The following is a 22553-nucleotide window of genomic DNA, read 5'->3' on the forward strand; positions in this document are numbered from 1 at the left end:
AATGCCCATATTTGAAATAATAATTAATAATCCTGTTTATTAATGGTTCAAGGACATGACACCTAAATATTCTGTCGAACTGCATTTATTTTAGTTACAAAAGGTTTGAATGCATAAAAAGTTACCAAATATATACCGTAGTAAGTATGTACAGTATGTGCTCACTTAGATTTTTTTATTTTTTTAAATGTTACTTATTAAATTACTTATCTGTAATTTATTTTGTTATTCAAATATCAAAATATCATGTGGTGTGACTGTTTGACCATGACTGCTGTTTTAAAATTTTTTTTTAAATGATTCTAAATCTATTCAAATTTGTTTCTGCCCTATTGTAGTTGTATTATAGTCCTGTATAAGATTTCAAAGTACCGGTGTTGCTGTATCATAATATTCATGCAAACCTTGCCTGATGTTGCACATTTTATGAAATATCATGCGGTGAAATCCTTATACTGTACGTAATGCGTATGGGTCTCGTGGGGGTGCACATGACTCCAGGCTGGAAATGCGTAGCTTTTGTGCCGAGTCTAATCCAATAGAATCAAGTGAAGATGTGTGGAAGAGCCTTTTAAAAAAATAAAATAAAAAAATTACCAGAGCATGAAAATGAAATAAAGATTGTGCCTTAAAACTACTTATTACTGTTCCCAACAGTCTGATGCAGGTGTGCATACATTACACACATTTTAAGTATTTTGATAAGATTTCTGTCGACAGTCTCTAAAATCTTTTCATTTTTTTGGATTTCAAGAAGTGATAACTAACTTCCATGTTGGCTCTTCCCATCATTGTGAAGCAGAATTCACCAAGAGTTCAACTACCCACCAATAGTAAAGGGAAAATACGTTTTACTAGACTGATGCTGTGTCGTTGTAATACTCAGGTGTAAAGAGTACTGATACAGTATGTCCTACTCAAGTAGAAGGACTGTTAGTTGATTGAAATTGTAATCAAGTACAAGTAAAAAGCAGCTTAATTAAATAGTACTCAAAGTAAAAGCTACTTGTTACTTCCATGTTTATTTTTAGTAATAAATCTTGCTCCAGTTCCCTTGCATACAATAAACATCTCATGTATAAACTTAAAAAGAGAGACCAAATCTTGCACAATTAATTTATTTTCCACAAAGGCATCTGTATAAAATAAAAGGTTTGTCAAAATGTACAATTATTTTTTTTTAAATAAAATGACATCAATGGATTCAATTCAAAATATTAAAAAAAAAAAGTATAGATACATTTATCAACTCTAGAACTGAGATAAAAATCTCCATTCAATGCTGTTTTGGTGCTGTGCATTATGGTTAAACTGATTGGTCGGCTATGATGTGATGTATTTTTGTTGTTGTCTGGTCATTTAATTTTTTGTAGTTCCACAATGTCTGTTGATCATTACTCAATAACGGTTGGGTGTAGAAATGTAACAAATGACTTCTTTTAAAATATACTTAAGTACAAGTAAAATTACTGATTCAGAAATAAACTCAAAGTACAAATACCCATAAAAGCAACTCAATTACAGTAACGTGTGTACTTGTAATCCTTTACTTTCACCTCTGGCAATTCTACTAATCCTGCTCAGAAAAACATGAAAGATGGAAAGAATGGATGTGGAAACAAAACACAAAAAAAAAAAAAAAAGAAAATATGTGGCAGCCGTCTCTGCCAAGGTAAAGCAGTTATGAAATGAAAAGCCTGCAGATGTTGTAATTTAGCCAAGCAAAGATGTTGCGGAAGGCGACAGTAAACAAGAGGCAGCGAGCTTGTAAAGGCGCGACAAGAAACCAGGTGACACTTTGATTGGTTGTTTTCTAATGACTGGATTAATGTGGAAGATGTGTTCCCCCCCACACACACACAGACACATACACACACACTGTGTCTTTTTGTCTTAGTGTGTTGTGTGCAACACAAGCAGTGTAATGTTTAAGGGGCCTTGTCAAACATCTGGAGTTTAACAGCTTCGTCGAAGGCAATTAAAGAACATTATGTCACATCTTTGATTTTTATGCAGCTAGAGAACCTGCACACAGTCCACTTTGCTTTAACTTGGTTTCTCTCTTCATTATCTTCCAGGTTCACGGATCTTTCCGACTCTTGTGGCAAAGTAGACCTGACCCTGTTGTCCCCCTCTAAGAAAGACTACTGGTCCATGTTGGCTTACAACCGAGCCAAACTATGCAACATCCTGTTCAGCAACGAGCTCAACCGCCGCCTCTCTCCTCACGGCGTCACCTCCAACGCTTTGCATCCTGGGAACATGATGTATACCTCCATCCACCGCAGCTGGTGGCTGATGACCTTCCTCTTCACGCTGGGCAGACCGTTCACCAAGTCCATGGTAAGGCTAAGTGAAAACGTTTAACCCTCCTTTTGTCCTTGGGGTTAATTTAACCTCATTCAGTGTTTATCATTTAAAAAATCTTAGTAAGTTTAGTTTTTTGCTTCATATTTCATGGCTTTTTCTTTTTCTCATTTGATGGGTACAGTTGATTAAGCATAAAATGATCATAATGATATATATATATTTTTTTTTAATGTGCTGGACACATTTTTGTTTGTTTGATTATTTCACTATATTAAAACAAATTTATCCCTCATTCACATTGAAAAAATAAAATAAGATAAATGAAAAGGAGTTGAAATAAGTAAAACTTATACAATAAAAAATAATGACATTAAACAAAGGTAAACTGTAACGGAGTCATTGAAACAACAATACAGTTACATTTCTGTCTCATATCTCATCAGCATAATACATTTCACATTCTTTTTGAACATATTAAGTGATCTTGACATATTTGATGTCATCATTTAGATTGTTCCATAGTCTGACCCCCTGAACTGAAATGCACCTTTCTTTTGTCACTGTTTTAAGTATGGGTTTTTAGAATATCTCTAATTCTCACAAGTCATAATTACTCTTTCTCAATGATTTTTTTTTTTTTAATGCAGATTTGTGGGTAATATTTTTAAATGAGCTTTGTACATTGTTTTAAGATGTTGTATTCTATCGTATTGCAGGCATTGGTTTTCCTCTGGGGTCATTTTGATCTCGAGCTGTTTTAGCTGTGTAAAACTTGTCTATCTGTGCGCATTGTTGATGCTTTTGAGTTGACACGTCAGTAAATATGAGATTTGAATGAACAATAATCAAGATAAATTAATTCTAATGTAAAAGTTTGGCCTTATGGTGGTGCTAGAGAACAGGTCAAGATTTGATTACCAAGGGCTTATTTATGTCTTCAACAAAAAAGTCAAAAAGACAAAATTGTTGACCAAAACTCGGTCAACAATTTTCTGAAAATCATTTAATAGAGGCAAATATCCCTGGGGTCCGATTGACCCCGAGGGTAATATTTGAGGATAATATGAGTTGGGGTTAATAAAGTTTGATTTTCGTCCTATCGGGACACAGAGAATCAATGAGGCTTTCTGTGAAGCAGTGGCTCTATTTGTCTTGGCTGCTTCTGAATGATAGAACAGGAAAAGGATGAGATTGATCTACAGTGGACTGTGGGAAAGAGAGTTGGTTTTTGTGAATGGAAACATTCCTCTTTCTCTGCTTACTGTTTGTTTAACTCTGAGACTGCTTTCCTATCTCCATGACCGTCCACACTCACTTTCCAGATCAACTGTACGGTCGGAAGGTCAATGTAGAGATCACTTTAAGTAAAAAAAACTTACATCATTTATTCAAATTATCTGATCATCAGTGTCATATTAGTAGACTAACCTGATTAGGGCTGGGCGATATGGACCAAAACTCAATATTTTTTCTCAAAATGCAATATATGATATAAATCTTGATCATTTTAAAGTCGACATATCATGCTAAATCCACTTTTTTAGCCCTTAAATTCATTTTGTTGTATATTTAGATTGTTTAGAAGTACAGGAAAGTTCAAATTAGTTTCTTCAGGTGCTCCGTTGATATCTTTATATTCTGTTTTGGTCATATTTTTCAATCTGTTTCGATTTTTCTATCCTCTATTACGTTTTTTGAACAATAACGTCACAGTATTTGCAGCGGAACTGCCAAATTAGGACATCGACTCCAGGTCCAACACTTAATTTCTCACTCTTATTTTGTAGTCCAAGCTCAAGGATGCCGAAGTTACGAGAGGATAAGTCAAAATATTCGGTTGTTGGATGTAGTAACCCACATGTAGTGTACCCACATCTGTGGGTAAGGTCATTTTTGTGTGCGCGAAGCACTTCAAGGATGACTGCTTCAGCAACCTCCACCAGTATAAAGAAGGATTTGCCGAAAGACTTTGTCTGATTGAGGGTTCAATTCCTTCTATCTTTGGAAACGACGAACAGAGCACTTCGGTAAGCTGTAAATAACGCTAAAAAGTGTGATGATAAGACGTCCCTGTCATTGTTTTGTTAGCATTAGCAGTTGCACCGTCTTCACATGTTAGCGCTGTGTGCTCGTTTTAGATCCTTGATGATATGGCCTACGTGATTTAATTTAAGTCTAAAGTTTTCATTAGTCATTTTATTTTGCCGTTTTTGTCTCCGAAAAGACTGTATTAAAATGTATTTTGTGACGTTAGCTCGGCGCTAGCGTTAGCTCGGCGCTAGCGTTAGCTCGGCGCTAGCGTTAGCTCGGCGCTAGCGTTAGCTCGGCGCTAGCGTTAGCTCGGCGCTAGCGTTAGCTCACTTGTTAACATCCATATGATGTTCTGCAGGTTCATCACCTTCATTTTCATCTCGTTCCGCCGGGTCCGACTCTGGCTCAAACATGTAAGGCTGGATGGACAAGTATTCCGTTGTTGACATTTTGTTAATAACGTGTGAATAAACATTTTCTGCGCCGCTACACAATCGCATCTCTTCTATCAAACAACAAAAATGGCCGAACAGGGTGGAGTTGAACCGAGTGTCACCTCTGCAACCTGGAGAGAGGGCGGGGTATGAAGTGTCTCATTTGCATTTAAAGAGACAACACCAAAACGAGTTGCTCTCAGAAGCACATCAGAAAAGGGGTAGAAAAGGGGTCTGTGGAGCTATAATAATGAGGAATTCAGACCCAAGCAGTGCAGTTCCGCTTTATATAGACCACAACTGTATGATTTATATCTAAAAAGGAAGGATTTAAAAGCATGATATGTCTCTTTAAGTCTGACCAGAAAGACAATTCAGGGTTACATTTTTTGATACAAAATTTATTAACAAACAGCTGCACAATGTGCCACTTTTGGCGTTTTCTACTAAAAAGGGACAGCATGTGTGAGTGAGTTCTGTTGTGTGGCTTGTTCAGGGGAAGGTCTGGGTTAGGATGCACTCCGTAATCCATTTAACTGAGTTTAACATGCTAATCTGAGAAGTAGCAAAAGCAGCAACTCGTAGAACAAGTATTTTAATACAAAATGACCTATAGTATACTTTATATATAATATATATTATATCTTGATATAATTTTTTATATCGCCAAAACAGAAAACTCAATATATTTGAATCTCTATATCTTGCCCAGCCCTAACCTGATTTGATTCCTTGAAGTTTAAACCAGCTGTTTTTTTCCCTTTATATTGTGACATGCTGACTCTCTCTACCCTACATTTACATGTTCTTCTTCTTTTAGTTTACTAGTTGTAGCAGAGGCATGTTGCTGCCCCAACTGGTCAGCAAAGGAAGTGTCTGTGTACCATAAACACTATGGTGTACAAAAAAAGAAGGTCATCCTCCTTTTGAAATATCTTAAATCTGGGCTGTGTGGACTGTTTTATTTATTATTTATTATTGTATGTGATAGTAAGGGTGACACTTTGATGATGTTTGTTTGTTTACTCATGTTGTTTGTGCATAGTTTGTTTTTTATTATTTATTTTAAATTTACATTTTTTTAATCTGGGAGTTAAAAAAAAAAAAAAAAAAAAAACTTGCTTTGCGAAGATTACACCTATAATTTTTTAAAAGAAAATCATGATGATGACATGTTTGTTTCTCATTTTAGACGGGCACAGATTGTCTACCTTTGTTTTATCAGAGTGGGACTTTATGTTCTTTTAAAAGGAAAAATTGGTTTTATTTATGTTATTGTTTTATTTACTTTTTACATTCCTTTTAATTTTGAAACTTAGACGTGATAAAAAGTTCTCAAATATATATAATCCAACACAGTGTATTGTATTGTATCGTGAACTCAGTGCATCGTCCCAACCTTAATAATTAAACAGTTTGTTTATTTTAGTATTGTTGTAGTTGGTTTTACTGCTAAGTTTTTTTTGTTTTGTTTTTTTTGTAATTGTAGTCCAGTGAAGCTTTCTATGCTTTTACTGCTTTAACTGTTTGAAACGTTTTCTAAACAATCAGTATGTAGACTTGAAGCATCCATTGCTGTCAGCAGCATCAGGTTAGATGATAACACGTAGAGCTAAAGTGCTGTGAAGGTAATCGACTCTACAGCAAAGCTGCTGTGAGTGAACGGGGATTCGTCTTCATGTTGGTAAAGTACGACTAGATTTATATGTATGAGTGGAGGAGTTCTCATAGTGTGTGTGTGTGTGTGTGTGTGTGTGTGTGTGTGTGTGTGTGTGTGTGTGTGTGTGTGTGTGTGTGTGTGTGTGTGTGTGTGTGTGTGTGTGTGTGTGTGTGTGTGTGTGTGTGTGTTGTGTGTGTGTGTGTGTGTGTGTGACATGATGTAAGGAGCTGAAGGTTAATGCCCTCACATGCTTTGGATATGAACGATAAAATGTGGCAGTGTGATTTATCCCGCTCTGTTCTCCATGCGTTGCTCTGTGAGACTCTTCAATGGATTGCAGCACTTTACCCTTTAGGCTCCATAGCTTCCTAATGTATGCTTTAGTTTGACTCTTACATATTTCCATCAGCTATTCTTCATACTTTATCATTTTAGTGTTTGCGCTGGAGTGAGGATGTGATGTGTTGAAAAGGCTTTAGTGAAGCGTTGGTTCTGATCCATCATTTTCGGACAGATGTGAGGCCTCGGGCCGTCGTTTCCACCGTCGCTTTTGACAAACTGCATGTGGTGGGAGGAGCTTTAACCCAGTGCCACTCACAAAATGCCAAGCAGATGATTTCTGCAGTCCAACAACACAAAGCCCCCCCCCCCACCCACCCACCCTCCATCACTCAAACAGGTAGAGATACATATAGATTGTTTAAAGCCATCATGTCACTGCACTGCTGCCAATCCATCACAATAGAGTTGTTTTATTTCCAGACAAACAGACACTTCTTCTTCTCCTCCTTTTCTTTTTCAAGTGGCTCCTTCTCTGACCTCCTCTTTCTGTTGTCCCTTCTTCTTCTTTTTCTTTTTCTTTTTCTTTTTCTTGTTCATGTTCATGTTCTTCTTGTTCTTTTCTTCTTTTTCCTTTTTCTTCTTCTTTTTCTTGTTCTTCGTCTGTCCATCTTCTTTTTCTTCTTCATCTGTCTTCTTTTCCTTCTTCTTTCTCTTCTTCTTTGTCTGTCATCTTCTTTTTTCTTTTTCTTTTTTATTCATCTGACTTCTTTCTTTTCTTTTTCTTCTTCGTCTGTCACTCTGTCTTTCTTCTTTTCCTTCTTCCTCTCTCTTCTCTTTTTCTTCATCTTTCTTTCTTTCTTTCTTTTGTTCCAGCATTTACGTATAACAATGACCAATTTAAACATTAATGCAGGAAAGAACAAATGGTTTCTGTGTTTTTAGAGTCATTTTGAGTGGTTTTGTTCTTCTTTTTTATTTCTCTGTCTATTTCCGTGTCTCAAAGTGAATTTGTGCATTTTCTGCATGTTTTTGGAGTCACTAACTTTAGGGGTCTCTCACAACTAGTCCGAGGGCAGCATGTGACCCCCCTGCTGCCACTTGCCCCCTGTCTTTTGAACTGACAAACTAGCTAAAACTTTTCAGTATTGTTTACTATTACTTATTACTACTTCTATAGCATTTTTTAAAATCTCTTGTTGTCTGTGTTTAGCTCCTGAAAAGGGAGTTTGTTGTATGTTTACTTTTGGTAGAATTCCACTGAAACTTCTAATTGGTTAGGAACATTCTTTGTGTTTGGGGGTAAAGCAGCTCAACAACTTCGGATGCGAGTGCGAAGCTGCAATTAGCATGAGGGCGCCGCCTTGGAACTGGTGTGTTTCTACGTGTCCGTAATTAAATGTAGTGTAGATGTTAGTAAATAATATTAAAAGGACAAAGGTAGAGCTAGTAATTAAATTCTGGGTGTGCTGACACAGCGATTAGCTAAAACTCGTGTCTGATAAAGGCCACACACACACACACACACACACACACACACACACACACACACACACACACACACACACACACACACACACACACACACACACACACACACACACACACACACACACACACACACTCCCTTAAGCTGAGCATTTGCTCTTATTTAAATCTGGGCTCGATAAGGCCCCTGAAAGTGTATCCCCTTTAAAACCCCACTCCTAGCTCCGTCTGCCCCCACATTAAGGGCTTAATAAAACAGTGATATTATTTCAGTTATTGGTTGCAGGGATATGAAGATGGTATCGCTTTAATTGCTTGCGTACGCTTGCGGGATCCGTGGAGATTGTTCTAGGATGCAAACATAAGCAGAATGTGGAGTCCAAAAAACAATCACAGAGCCCCCATGTGTGATCCTGTGCAAATAAGCAGCCTCTCATTTAAAGCACAGTTGTGATTTATAGCAGCACTGGTGGAGTGATATACACTTTCTCTTAGAGAACGGAAATGCAAACACACCAATGCACAACACGGTCCAAAAAAGGGTTCAAAGTGTCTATATTGGCTTAAAAGTGGCAGAAATTGGAGGAGGGGGGGTTGGGGTAATATATTTTAAAAAGTAGGAACAATTAGTTTAAACTGGCAAATAACGTTCATGACAAATTGGCAAAAATAAGCATGAATTATGGTGAAAAGATGTTAAAGGTGACAATAATGGGTCAACATATGCAACATTAGGTGGGAGAAGGGTTTATAAGTGCTGAAAATGTATTGAAAATGGAACAAATGTGCAGAAATGGCATTGAAATTTGATGGAAAAGTGGCAGAAATGGGAGTAATGTAGCAAAATTGCATAAATATGGCAAGAAAAAGTTGTGAAAATATGGTAAGTTTGGTGTAGTTGCAGAAAAAGGGTAAAAATAATCAAAAATGGGCTCAAATTGTTCAAAACATATTACATTTCTTGAAGGGATCTGGTGACCCCCTCCCAAATGGTGACCCCAAATGGGTTCCTGACTCCAAGGTTGAGAACCCCTGCTGTAAAGGAACTTATTTATAATATTTATTTTTCCATTTATTACTATCAGCTCTTGAGCTTCACTCTTTTCTTTTTTTTTTTTTTTACAGTTCATAATTTAATCAGGAATCACTATTCTATTTCAACTTTCTCACTTTGAAATTTTTTTTTTTTTTTGTGTTTTGGATTTGACGAAAGAAACTGATCCATTAGCAGAGAGAGCACGGCCCACTCTGCTATTGATGTATAGAGCTGATTTAATTTTGCTGAGTTCAGAAAGACATCTATAAAGAGCCATGGCATTTTAATCAGCCAGACTATCTCTCACCATCATCCCGTTCCCCTCCCCGTGCCTTGATCTACTTATCAGAGATTGTCCGACCAGCCCTCCAACTCTTGTTTCTTTAATTCAGCATGTTTGGAGTGGGAGTTTTCCTGTGTCCTTTGGTGTTATTATCTGCTCCAAATGATCTGGCCTACAGCGTGTGTGTTTTGTGCGTGTGTGTTTGTGCGTGTGTGTGTGTGTGCGTGTGCGTGTGTGTGTGTGTGTGTGTGTGTGTGTGTGTGTGGGTGTGGGTGTGGGTGTGTAAAAATACAGGGCACGCGTAAAGGGATCCTCCACTGTTTTTACAAATATGGCCTAAAATCTTTAAAATGTCCTTGTTAGAAGATCTTTGCCTAATAAAACACATTATTTTGGACGCTCTTTGTTTTTATTTTTTTTTAAATTCTTTACCGTTTTAAAGCCTATTTTCCTCCATCTTGAAATCATGTGACTGATGATGTCACATGGTCCCATTTGCCTGTAAACATCCCATTGTTTTCTATTGGAGTGAAGCATTCCACCTGCTTTTTTAAGCATTTAGCAGCTTTTTAGATCGTTTAGCAGCTTTTTCAGTCAAAATGACAACTTGTTCTGCTTTTGGTTGCTCTAAATAATCTGGAAAAGATGACGATGTAAACCAGTTTTGTTTACCGAAAGAGGATAAAAGCAGTTGTGAGTGACCAGTAAAATTATCTGTGATCGCAGGGGGCGACAGTTCCAAATGGCATTTCGACCGAAATAAGCTGCAAAGTGATCTAAAAGCTGCTAATCAGAATCAGAATCAGAATTCCTTTATTAATTCCAAGGAGAAATTGCTTTTGTTACAGCCACTTTATGAAAAATCACAAATAAAAGAATAAAACGTTTAACAAAGATAAAGAAAGAATAAACGTTAAATAAGTGTAAGTGTAATTAAGTTAAAGAGTGTTAAAAATAAGGATTAGATTGACACATTACAGTAGTAAAAAAAAGTAAGATAAATGATAATAATAATAATAATAATAATAATAATAATAATAATAATAATAATAATACAGAAATTATATACAATATGATACAGATATTTACAACAATCAAGCTATGAGGTTTCAGTGGTGAATTATACAGTTTGATTGCCACAGGCAGGAATGATTTCCTGTGGTGTTCTGTGGAGCACCGTGGTTGGATCAGCCTGGTGCTGAGATGCTTCTGTGACATCATGGAGTGGGTGGGACTCATTGACCAAGATGGTCTAAAAAGCTGCTAATGATCTAAAAGCTGAATGATGTTAAAATCAGGCTGAATGCTTCACTCCAATGGAAAACAATGGGATGTTTACAGGCAAATGGGGCCGTGTGACATCATCAGTCACTTAGATGGTGGAACACAGGCTTAAAAACGTTTAAAGTTTAATAAAACAATTATGGTGCAAAATAATGCATTTGTTAGGCATAAATCTTTGAATAAGGACACTTCAAAGATTTTGGCCACATTTGTAAAAACAGTGGAGAATCCCTTTAAAGCGAGGACGTGAAAATAATCAATTGCTTGTTCTTCCATTTATTTTGCAGAAATTCACATTTTTGGTGAATTTTCTCCTGTTTAAAGACTTTTTTCTCCCATGCGATGTAAAAGTGGCAGCACGTAATAAATTACTGGGAGTGTTTGGGTTATTAGTTGGGCTTTAACCTTTGTAAAGTTGCCACCGTCCTATCGTGCTGGATTGCTGACCCTGTGACATTTTGTTGACTGACGTATCGCTCCCTAAAGATCAGCGTACCCTCAGGCTCTGAGGCAGCTGGGCTTAGCCTATATCCATCACTTTCTATAGCTTGACTATAGGCACAGACAGGGCTGGACTGAATGGGGTGGGGGTGGGGTCAATGTGGGCATCATCATCTAACAGGATGGATGAAGAGAGAGACGTGGGTGTTGTGGGCACAGGCCTCAGAGGCTGGACCGGCCCGTCAGATACGTCCAAGCCCCCCCTTCCCCCTGGGGGCCGGTTTCATCTGCACTCATGCCTGCTCCCATGCTTCTTAGTGTTTTAGCATGATTATTTTACCCAGGATCCAGCCTCGGGCACACGTCCACCTTTTTACATATGCACAGGCTGAACTTTTGACCAGGCACCAGCAGACAGGCCTGCTTTGGAGAAATGGAACTTCTTACAGGAAGGAGGTGTGGGAGCGCTCGGCCTTCTTGGAGCTCCATTCCACACTGGTGACGGAGGGCGGTGTGAGCGTTACCATACAATAGCTACCAGGGTTGTGTTCAGTTATATTTATAATAGCCTGATTGGTAATTAATTACAATTATAACCAGAGGTGTAAAGAGTACTAATATTTCTACTCATGTAGAAGTACTGTTACTTGATTGAAACTGTACTCAAGTACAAGTAAGTCATACACAAAAGACTCAAGTACAAGTAAAAAGTAGCAGAATTAAATAGTACTCCAAGTAATAGTTACTAGTTACTTTCACTCCCCCACGTTTATTTTTGGTGAAAAATCTTGCCACATTTCCCTTGCATACAATAAACTAAAGGAGGAATTGTGGAATTACACAGAATTGGAATTTAATTTATACTCCATAAAGGCATCTCTATAAATTAAAAGGTTTGTCAAAATGTCAAAATATTTTTCAAATAGATTAACATCAATGAATTTCATTCAAAATAAAAAAAAAATTGTCAGGCTCTAAGTATAGATAAAGTTATAATCTCTACAACTGAGAAAATAACCCACATTCTAGTGTGTTTTGGCGCAGTGCATTATATGTTTAATCTGAATTTCCCCTCGGGGATTAATAAAGTACAATCAATCAATTGGTTGGCTATGATGTGATGCATTTGATTGTTGTCTGGTCAAGCAAAAATACTGATTTAGAAATATACTCAAAGTATCCATAAAAGCAACTCCATTACAGTAACTTGAGTACTTGTAATCTGTTACTTTAACCTCTGATTATAACTAATTATAATTGAAATCGTAATTGAAAAAAATCTGTTGCTGTCGTAATTGTAAGTGAGTTCAGATAATCGACTTTGTAATTGTAGTGAATATTCTGTAAAATTTACAATGTAACTAAACACAAACTGGGGAGCCATGTTACAGTTCTATGGCTTACACATCGCGCTACGTAGTAAATAATTATTGAAATATGTTTCATATCACGTATACCTGTCAGTTCTCTTGAGGATCATTTTATCATTATAAAATATTTAAATCGATTGATTGGGAAGTCTAACAATGTAAGAGATGAGAAACAAATTAGATGATAGATAATTTTCTTAGTGTATTTTACAGCTGATTCAAGACATGGGTCAAAACTGATCTGTTATCGAGAGAGATGCTAACAGAAAGCTAACACAAGTGGAATGTTGTGTTTTATGGGGTTATTTATTTCAGTCTCAGTAATTGGGATTAATTGAATTTGAACTTTAGTGATTGAGAACGTAATTGTAATCGATTTCAGGGGGAAAATAATAATTTCATTCTAGTTTGTAATTTGAAAAAAATGCTGGTTAACATAATCATAATTGAGTTGTAATTGGACACGGATAATTAAGAACAGAATTGTGAGTGAAAAATGTAATTGACCACAACCCTGATAGCTGCACCGTGGATGGAGTTATTTGTTGATTGTCCCATGCACAGACGCAGTGACTCGTCCCAAAACCTGAGCAGTCTTTTTGTGAGTGATTGTGCTGTTCAATCACGTGTAAAGAAAGAGGAGCCGAGGTCCCAGTCCACCCAGTCCACCCCACTGCTGCCCCCTCTCCTCTGTGAGCTTAGATTGGCTGCCAGGCTGTTGTAATAGAGTCATCCTAGATGATTAAAGTTTCACAGGAGGGGGTCTCAACCGCTGCAGCCTGGCTCAGAATACGGCATATTTGTTTTCAGGGGTTCACTGGATATCACACATTATTCTAACTGACGTAAGTAGACGCTCTGATTTTCCAATTCAAAATTTCAGAAATTTAATTTGACACTTTTCCGTACATCATGAGATTGTGAGAGCGATATTAACTGCTAATGCTCAGCTACTCGTTTACTAGGAAAAATACTATGGAAATGTGATATGACCCAAAACATTATTTGTTAAACCTTTAATCACCCTCACATTTAGCATGAGATCCCACACTGCTATGTGACTTGATGCTTCTGCTGTGACGTGTCACCAGGTGAACTGCTCACCAGTTCATCTAATACACCAATAGCTAAACCCTTCATTAAACCACAGCTTTTTCACTAAGGCTGGGGGAAAAATCGATTTAATCGATTTATCAAATTTGTAGATAGAAACAATTTTTATTTTGCAAATTCGAGTTAATTTTTATTTATTTTTTTTTTTTTTCCACCGCAGTTTTTTTCGGACTTTTTTGCATAATTCCGTCCGCGATGTGAGCCAGCCCCCTCTTTGTTTACATGTGTTAACCCTTTGAGTAGGTTATGTGTGCCACAGGCATGTTTAATTTTTTATTCGCACTATGCTGAGATGCTAAGGGAAGAGTTTGTTATTTTTTTAATTCTAATGTTATATGTTATAGAATATGTAGTTATCTGATTTCTTAATCTGAAAATTGAAGCTACTGTGAAGTTGCTGTTGCACTTTTGCTTAAACCTGGGTTAAAGCTTGAGATAGTTGAATGACAGAGCCTCATTTACTTTTGATTTTGAGATTGTTCTATACATTTTAACTCTTGAGGACAATCACAGCAATAAAGTTGCACTTTTGACAATATTTCTGATTTCTGCAGTCATTTTTAAGTGCACTGAAAAAAAGAAATTCAATAAATGCAGTCATAATAATAATTTGAAGCGCGTGTTTATCTCAACACATTAAAAACACACTTCAGATGAAGCTCTGCATTCGTTTTGAGTCACAGGATAACACAATCACTATTTCATTCATTACACCAGTAGTTTTCAATCTCTTCAGCCCCGACCCCCAAAATAAAAGTGCAAAATGATGTTCTATGAATTTGTGGTAACCACATTTATTTATTTATCTGAATAATATCCACTGCTATCCAGGAAATGTATTATTATTATTTGCTCCATAGTATATAGTCATCTTAAAGATGTTTTAATCTGAAATAAAATGGGTTAAAAGCAGTGACGTGCCGTGACCACTAAGGGTGGGTAGGCACATTGCAAATCGAGACCACCAATGACAATTTCATATGTTTCTGCTGTCAAGTGTTAATTCAATTCAAATCAATTTTATTTGTATAAAGCAATTTCCTACAAAGTCATCTCAATGCGCTTATCAAAATATAAAATTCATAATAAGAAAGAAAAAACCCAACAAGATCCACATGAACAACCATTTAGCCATCTAACAAAATCAACATCATAAACACCATTAAAGAAACATAAACAATTATTTAATATAGCCTCCATACTCTCCCAACAAGATATATCTCATGACACGGCAGCACATCTGTTGTTTGTGTTGGAAACACAGAAACACGGAGAAAATGACAACTTAGAACATCCTCAGTGAGGAGCATCCACAAAGCCAATCCTTCCTTTTGTACCATTCACTGTGAAAAGTATGAAACATGTTCTGACCTTACCTTTGCTGAAGATCTGGTAGCTCAGGTGTTGGTCTCCATCTTTTAAAAGCTGTCGTTTTTCCTCAAAACAAAGTTTCTCTATCATCTCTAGCGCTGTCACCCGCCCACGAGTTAAAGAACGTAGCAGCAGCTGTCACGTGTCATCTATTCACTAATGTGCTGTGAACTTACGTATAGCATTTAGCATAGCGCGGTTACGTGCAAAGGCAGCTCTCTACGCTGCCTTTACGCGTAAATGGATGTCATATTGGGGACCTGACTGCGCATGCGCAAACACGTAAAATCAAAAACGGCAACCAACGGAGGCAGAAGAGCGACGTGCCTTTGGGAGGGGGCGTGGCCTCTCTCTGCCTTACAGCGGAGCGAAAAAAAAAAAAAAAAAAAAAAAAAAGACTGTGCAGCCATTCCAGGAAATAGCGCTGTTTAGTAATTTGGGCTATGAAACGCACAAAATGCGGACACTTTCAAACTTATAGGTACTGTAGGCTATTGGAAATGGAAAAATAACAAATCCATAATTAAATAATCAAAATATCAATTCACCCTTGGGTAGGCACTGCCTACCTTGCCTACCCTGACGGCACATCACTGATTAAAAGTGACCAAAAATTGTGGGGGTAATGTAATTTAAAATGTTGGAACAATTAGTTTAAAACTGGCAAATAATGGGCATGATAAATTGTGAATGTGGTGAAATTGGCAAAAAATAAGCAGGAAATGTGGTGAAAAAAGGTTAAAAGCGACAATAATGGGTCAACGTATGCAACATTTGATAGGAAAAGTGCTGAAAAGGGTTTATAAGTGCCAGAAATTTCTTTTTGATGATGAAATTTGATGGAGAAGTGGCAGTAATGGGAGTAATGTAGCAAAAATGCATTAAAAGGAGCAAAAAAAATGGCAAGAAAATGTGAATAAAATAGGTTCAAATATGGCAAGTTTGATGTAGTGGATGAAACAAAATGGGCTCAAATTGTTCAAAAATATTAATTTCTTGAAGGCATCTGGCCACCCCTTCACAGTGTCTCGTGACTCCAAATTGGGGTCCTGACCCCAAGGTTGAGAACCCCTTCATTACACATTGCAAGAGATTTTGAACAGGAGATGTTCAATTACTTGTTTTTCCAGTGAAAAGCGTGTAAATGTGTGATATTGTCTCAAAACATGCATGAGGGAACGTTTCTGTTTCAGAACTTAAATTCTGTTGTTTTTTTTTTCCATCCGATCACAGACTATTGAGGGCCCTATAAGGGTCACACACTACGATCCGCTCACTGATTTTCTTTAGAAGCTTTTCTGTTTTAGATCACTGTGCTCGCCGTTTCCTGCCGTGCAGAAGACAAACACGTGGAGAAGGACGATGTGTCGGTGTGGAGATGAATAAAAAACACACAATCCCATTTGCCTGTATTGACATGTGTGTTCCTGCCCAATCCTGTTACTGGGATTATTGTCCACGGAGATACCATTTAATTAAGGAAAAACACACACTCCTGCTGCTCAGATACACACACACACACACACGCGTGCGGTGGGTTAACAGAGAATGGCCTGAGGCCTGGTTACGCGCTCCATTTCACAGGGAAACTGTGTAAATGGTTTATTGTGGATGAGTTGATGTGATGGAGAGCGTGTCCGGATCAATAAAGAACCAATCAAATGCTGACAGTCTGCTACTGTATGCAGTCGCTCATTCAGCCCTCGTGACTATACGCTCACACAACATGTGTGAGACGAGAATATTGTGTCCATTTTTTTTTTTTTTTTTTTTTTTTTTTTTTACAGCAGTTGGTGAAAAGAATGTCTCCATCATATCCTCACTGCTAATCCAGGTCCAGACACCTTGGGGAGGCCATTAGGGCATCTGTGTCTGAGCCACAGGTCAACACTAGCTACACCTTCATTGCCCAGAGACTCTCCTCTCTCCATTATAGATTTGAATGGGAACAGGTCAAAGAGCCACAAACTGTCCTGGTCAAAAAAGACATCCTGATTTATCCTTCATCATCACTAGCTTTAGAGCTTCAGACTTTCACTCTTCTAAACCAGGGGTGTCAAACTCATTTTAGTTTAGGGGCCAGATACAGAGCAGTTTGATCTCAAGTGGGCCACTGATTTTTTTTTTTGCGGGAAAAAATGTAATTTCAACATTTCTGTGCCCGAGTTTGAACTTCTAAGTATACAATATACAAAATGGGGAAAAAACTGACATATCTAATCAATAATCAATAGATATCAGTCCCAACAGGGTCTTCACTTTACATTTTTTAGATTTTGTGACCAATTTCCATTTAATAAAAGTAGGGATGTCCCAATACAACTTTTTATTTTCGATATGATACTGATATTGCAGCTTATTGCTTATTTTGTAGCGTGGACCGTTAAAAAAGTCTTGATCAAGTGATGTTACTCAAACAGAGAACAATAGTCAGCAACAGTAGGGATGAGAAAAACTGACTTATTTATTATTAACAAATTGGTTACATACATTTTAAATCATGAGATATAAACACCAGGAAAACTGTGAGGCCCTGTAAATATTGTTGAGTTTCATATACACAATGATTTACGTGTTTTTGTTATTTTTGCTTTCTCCTGCAGGCTGAGTTTAACACATATGTTCTAGTGGTACCTAATCTTTTTCTTGTCCTGACTTTATATCACCACATTTTTGGCGACCTTAGAGACTTCTTTTTTCTCTCAAATTAGTGATTTCATCATGCTTGTTATACTCTGTATATCATTTTTTTGAACGAGATTTAAATTTGAGTTTGTGAAATACAGTTAGAAATACAGTTGTTTGAGAATGTGTGTGGTGTTTTAAATAAAAATATCCGGCCCTTCAGGGCATCAAATTAGGGCTGCTCGAGAATCTAAAAATGACCAACTAAGTTGTAGATATATCAGCCCCTCCAAATAAACAATCTATCTAAATCTACTATATTTGAAGAGCTCAGTTTTGCAGTTCTTATATCACATGACAGTCACAGCAGTATTCTTTTAATCTGAAATTAGTTAAAAGAACTCTCAATCTTTCCAATGTTGAGAATTATTGTTAATGAATTGAATAAAGTTTGACTTATCAGACTATTTTTGTTTCGCTTAATGCGTCTTAATAATAATAATAATAATAACAAACCGGTGCGCCTTATAGTTTGGTGCGCCTTATTTATGAAAATAAACCCAGTCAGACCCATTCATCGATAGTGTGCCTTATAATCCGGTGCGCCTTATAGTCCAAAAAATACGGTACTTTATCATTCATATATCATTAATATGTGGAAGGTCAAACCAGGGCACAGTACTGTTGAATTTCCTCTTTCCCCACCTAAAATTTGTGCTCCACAATATACTTAACCTCAAACTGGTCCGTATTTGGCCCTGATTTTCCTGCACTTTATATTTCTGCGATATTATGTATTGTTTTTAAAAAATCTAATTTTTAAATATTACTAGACATTTCAGACGACCCCATTTTATTTTAAGGCGACCCCGATGTAACCCTTCATCTGATGTTATCCTCACACATCCCTGTCCCTGACCATCACCACACACACACACACACACACACACACACACACACACACACACACACACACACACACACACACACACACACACACAGTTTGGTTGTGTCACGGAGCTGATGGACTATTTTTCAAATTGATTTCAAAAAATGTACATAAGCAGCCGATCCCCTAGCCCAGATTACCTATTGATTTTTAATATGAAAAGCTCATTATATAAGCAGGAACTGCAACACAAAAAGCTAGCCAACCTTTGCATAAATCCTTTAATTGAATTTCCAGAGCCCGTGGTTCTACATTTTTTAATTAAATCCATTTCTTTCTTTTTTTTTTTTAAGGGTTGCTGTGTAATTTGCATGCTGTGAAGTGGGTGCTGTCCCAGATAAAGTGCCATTGATCCTTATTAAGGCTCACCTCTGGGCTCGCTGAAACCAACCGCAGAAATTAAATGTGCTCATGGTGCATACACTTATTGCCCGCATGATAGGATTAGAGGCGGAGGGAGAGAGTGGGAGAGATAGAGCTAGAGAGAGAGAGAGAGAGAGAGAGAAGGAGTGATGGGGTAAGAGGTAGAAGGTTTATTATTAATAGTTGTTCATATTAATTGTAATATTTCACCTGTCCTCCTGTGAGATGAGCTTGTGAAGATGCTGTTTATGAATACAGCTGGAGTCTGGCTTTTATTGGTCTCACCTGAAACTCTCTCTCTCTCTCTCTCTCTCTCTCTCTCTCTCTCTCTCTCTCTCTCTCTCTCTCTCTCTCTCTCTCTTGTCTGGTCTCTCTCTCACTGTGAGATCAGATTTGTGGGCAGCTTTTAAATCTGTCACCATGCTGCAAAATAAGGTTGGTGTACCATCCGTGCTGTTTTTGCTGACCAAAATACATTGTTGCTTACATGAAAAAAAACCAAACAAACACCATGATCTCGCAGCCACATTAAATGCATGTACTGTATATCTAAGTGAGGACGAGTCATGACGTGCAAATAAAATCGTGATCATATCTGGTGCTGATGCTGAGGGTCGTGATCTAACTATCTACACACTAATGCCACATAAATTGGGTTCCCTACTGCAGGGGTTCTCAACCTTGGGCTCAGGACCCCATTTGGGGTTGTGAGACACTGGGAGGGGGTCGTCAGATGCCTTTAAGAAACTTGGAAAATAGGAACAATTTAAGCCCATTTTTGCTCATAATTACCCTTTTTCGGCAAATACACCAAACTATTTTCATCACTTTTTCTTGTCATATTTTGTCTCCTTTTTAATGAATTTTTGTTTCATTACTTGCATCCTGCCACTTCAAATCAAATTTCAAAGTCTCTCTGCACATTTTTTCCACTTTCAAGGTATCTTTGGCACTTATAAACCCTTTCCACCACTTTTACCACCTAAAGTCACATATATTGACTCATTATTGTCACTTTTAACTTCTTGTCACCATATTTCATGCTTATATTTTCAAATTTAACCTCATTCAGTCATGCCCATTATTTGCAAGGTTAAACTACCGTAATTGTTCCTACTTTTAAATTACATTTTCCCAACCCCTTCCCCGCCACTTTATAGCCAGTATTTTATAGCCAATTTTCTGTCTGTTTTTTGCGCACTCTAATGTGCAACTTTTAAACCAATTTCTGTGGTTTTTTAAAATCCCATTTCACCATCTTTTCCACCATTTTTTGTCACTTTTAACCCATTTTATTACTGATTAAAACAAGGATTTACATTTTTAAGATGACTACATACTATGGCCCAAATAATGATAAACTTCCTGGATAACTGTATATAGTTCAGATAAATAAATAAATTTGGTTATCACAGATTCATAGAACAATAGACCATCATTCTACTGACTTTATAGATGAGCCCAAAAAATCTGTCCCCTTTATTCCCCCTTAGATGACCCTGTCTACACATGACTGTTCTTCAATGTTCATGTCTGTGTTCAACCACCTTCAGGTACAGTGGGGGTCCCCGGTCTCTGGAACCTTTATTTTGGGGGTCGTGGGCTGAAAAGGTTGAGAACCACTGATCTCCTGAATGATTGAATGAATGATTAAAGGAGTGGGTGATTCTCATCCTGTGTTTGTTCTCAGTGATAGCTGCTAAATCAAGCCTCTCCTTCCTTGTCTTCTCCGTGTGTCTGTATGCAGATGCCGGAGTGAATCGATAGGGATTAACCTTTGACCCCAGCCACATACTTATAGCCCAGTCCTCAGCGCTCACACATCTCTCATCAGTTTCACTTAAACACTGCATCTCACTCAATAAGGCACTGCACACACACACACGCACGCACGCATGCACACACACACGCACACACACACACACACACACACACACACACACACACACACACACACACACACACACACACACACACAGGATTAAGTTTAAAACTGTTCTGTGTCATCATTGACAATCAAGTGTTTTTTTTGTACTTATCTTTATGCTAAACTGCTTATTGCTTTTTTTGTCATAACTTAATAATCAATATAAAAAACCTTTACATTGTTTGTTCTATATTTTCCCAGTTACAAAATAATGTCATTTGATGTAGAATGCGACCAAAAATGGATTTAAAAAGCCAATAACCCATATATAAAATAAGAACATTGATATTGATATACACAGGGTATATACTGTACATGAACACAAGTTGTTTTAATACCTAAAATGTTTTTATTTATTTATTTAGTTTGGACAATGCATTTTTATGAACATTTACATTGAAGAATATGCATGTAAATATGCCGGAGTTAGCAACAATGCTAAATTTCATCCATAGTGATTAAAGACAAAGCATCAATAAATTAAAATAAAAAAATAAAAACAACAACTTTAAATAGTAACACTGTCAACATAAGGACTTAATAGCCACTGATGAATAAGAAATTTAAAACTTGTGCAAACTGTATTTTCTGAAAAGCTACAATAGGGGAAAATAAATTCTAAAAAGTTGTTCAAATTGCAAACAGTCATCATGGATAAATACATTTTTTTTTTAAAAAAAGGCAAAATATAACTGTAAATAATAAATTAGTGACTTTTCTCAGTGTTGTTATTTTGTAATCATCACAGAGACACAGAATCTAAAACAGTTAATACATCAGTTCCATATTATAGACCAATATTGATTAATCAGCTGTATTGATTAATCAGTCACTTTGGGGTCAACCTAAGAATTGTAACACCTAACATGAATACAGTTGTTTGATTATCCTTGTGTTTTGTTCTTCAAAACAGAACTAAACATTATTAGTTGCAGAAAATCACACAAGTCGTAATATTATTATTAACTGTATTGTTTGCCCTGCACTCGTTATCATGAAAACAAAAAACTGAATTAGATTTAAATAAATGTGTTTGCAGTATTTGTGATTTGATAAAAGTCCAGTCGTTTTATGAAAACATTTGGAGATGTTTCAACACATAATTTAGATTTTTACTGTCTATATTTATCTGTGGTAATGACGGGTTGAGGGGTTAGTCTGATGACTCTGTACTGTTTGTGTTTTCTGCATGTAAAAGATGTGTGTGTGCGTGGCTTTGTGCGTGTTTGTGTGTTTGCTAAGCGATGCAGTGTCAGCAGTATGTGCTCTGAGTATTGACCGAGGCCTGTCCTCTGCTCAGACTGGCTCCTGTCCCAATCCTGTCATCCCTCTCTCTCTCTCTCTCTTTCTCTCTCTCTCTTTCTGCTCCTTGTTTTCACACAGAGAACGCTTCATGATTAGGAATTAGTCACTATTTTATCCTCGACTTTCAGTCCAGTGAAACACAGAAACAAAGTTGGGTATCTGATCTAAGGAGCTGAAGAGAGGGAGGCTTCATACGCTGAAAACCAGCAATCTCTCTGTTCTTCTCATTGGGTTGTTCTCGTAGTGCATCAGTGGGATGGTTTCCCTAAATGTCAGTTCATAAC

The 22553-nt window shown here is 37.1% G+C and overlaps 1 protein-coding gene across 1 annotated transcript in view; it reads left to right on the top strand.

Moving 5' to 3' along the window:
- The window catches only part of wwox (WW domain containing oxidoreductase), a 238284-nt gene that overhangs the window by 80497 nt on the left and 135234 nt on the right, over positions 1-22553 (top strand). The window contains exon 8 of the mRNA XM_028449599.1: positions 2079-2343. Coding sequence (XP_028305400.1) covers positions 2079-2343 — 265 coding nt within the window. The remainder of the gene's footprint in view (positions 1-2078; positions 2344-22553) is intronic.

The sequence above is a fragment of the Gouania willdenowi genome, chromosome 6 (assembly GCF_900634775.1).
Source record: "Gouania willdenowi chromosome 6, fGouWil2.1, whole genome shotgun sequence".
NCBI classification, from domain to species: domain Eukaryota; kingdom Metazoa; phylum Chordata; class Actinopteri; order Blenniiformes; family Gobiesocidae; genus Gouania; species Gouania willdenowi.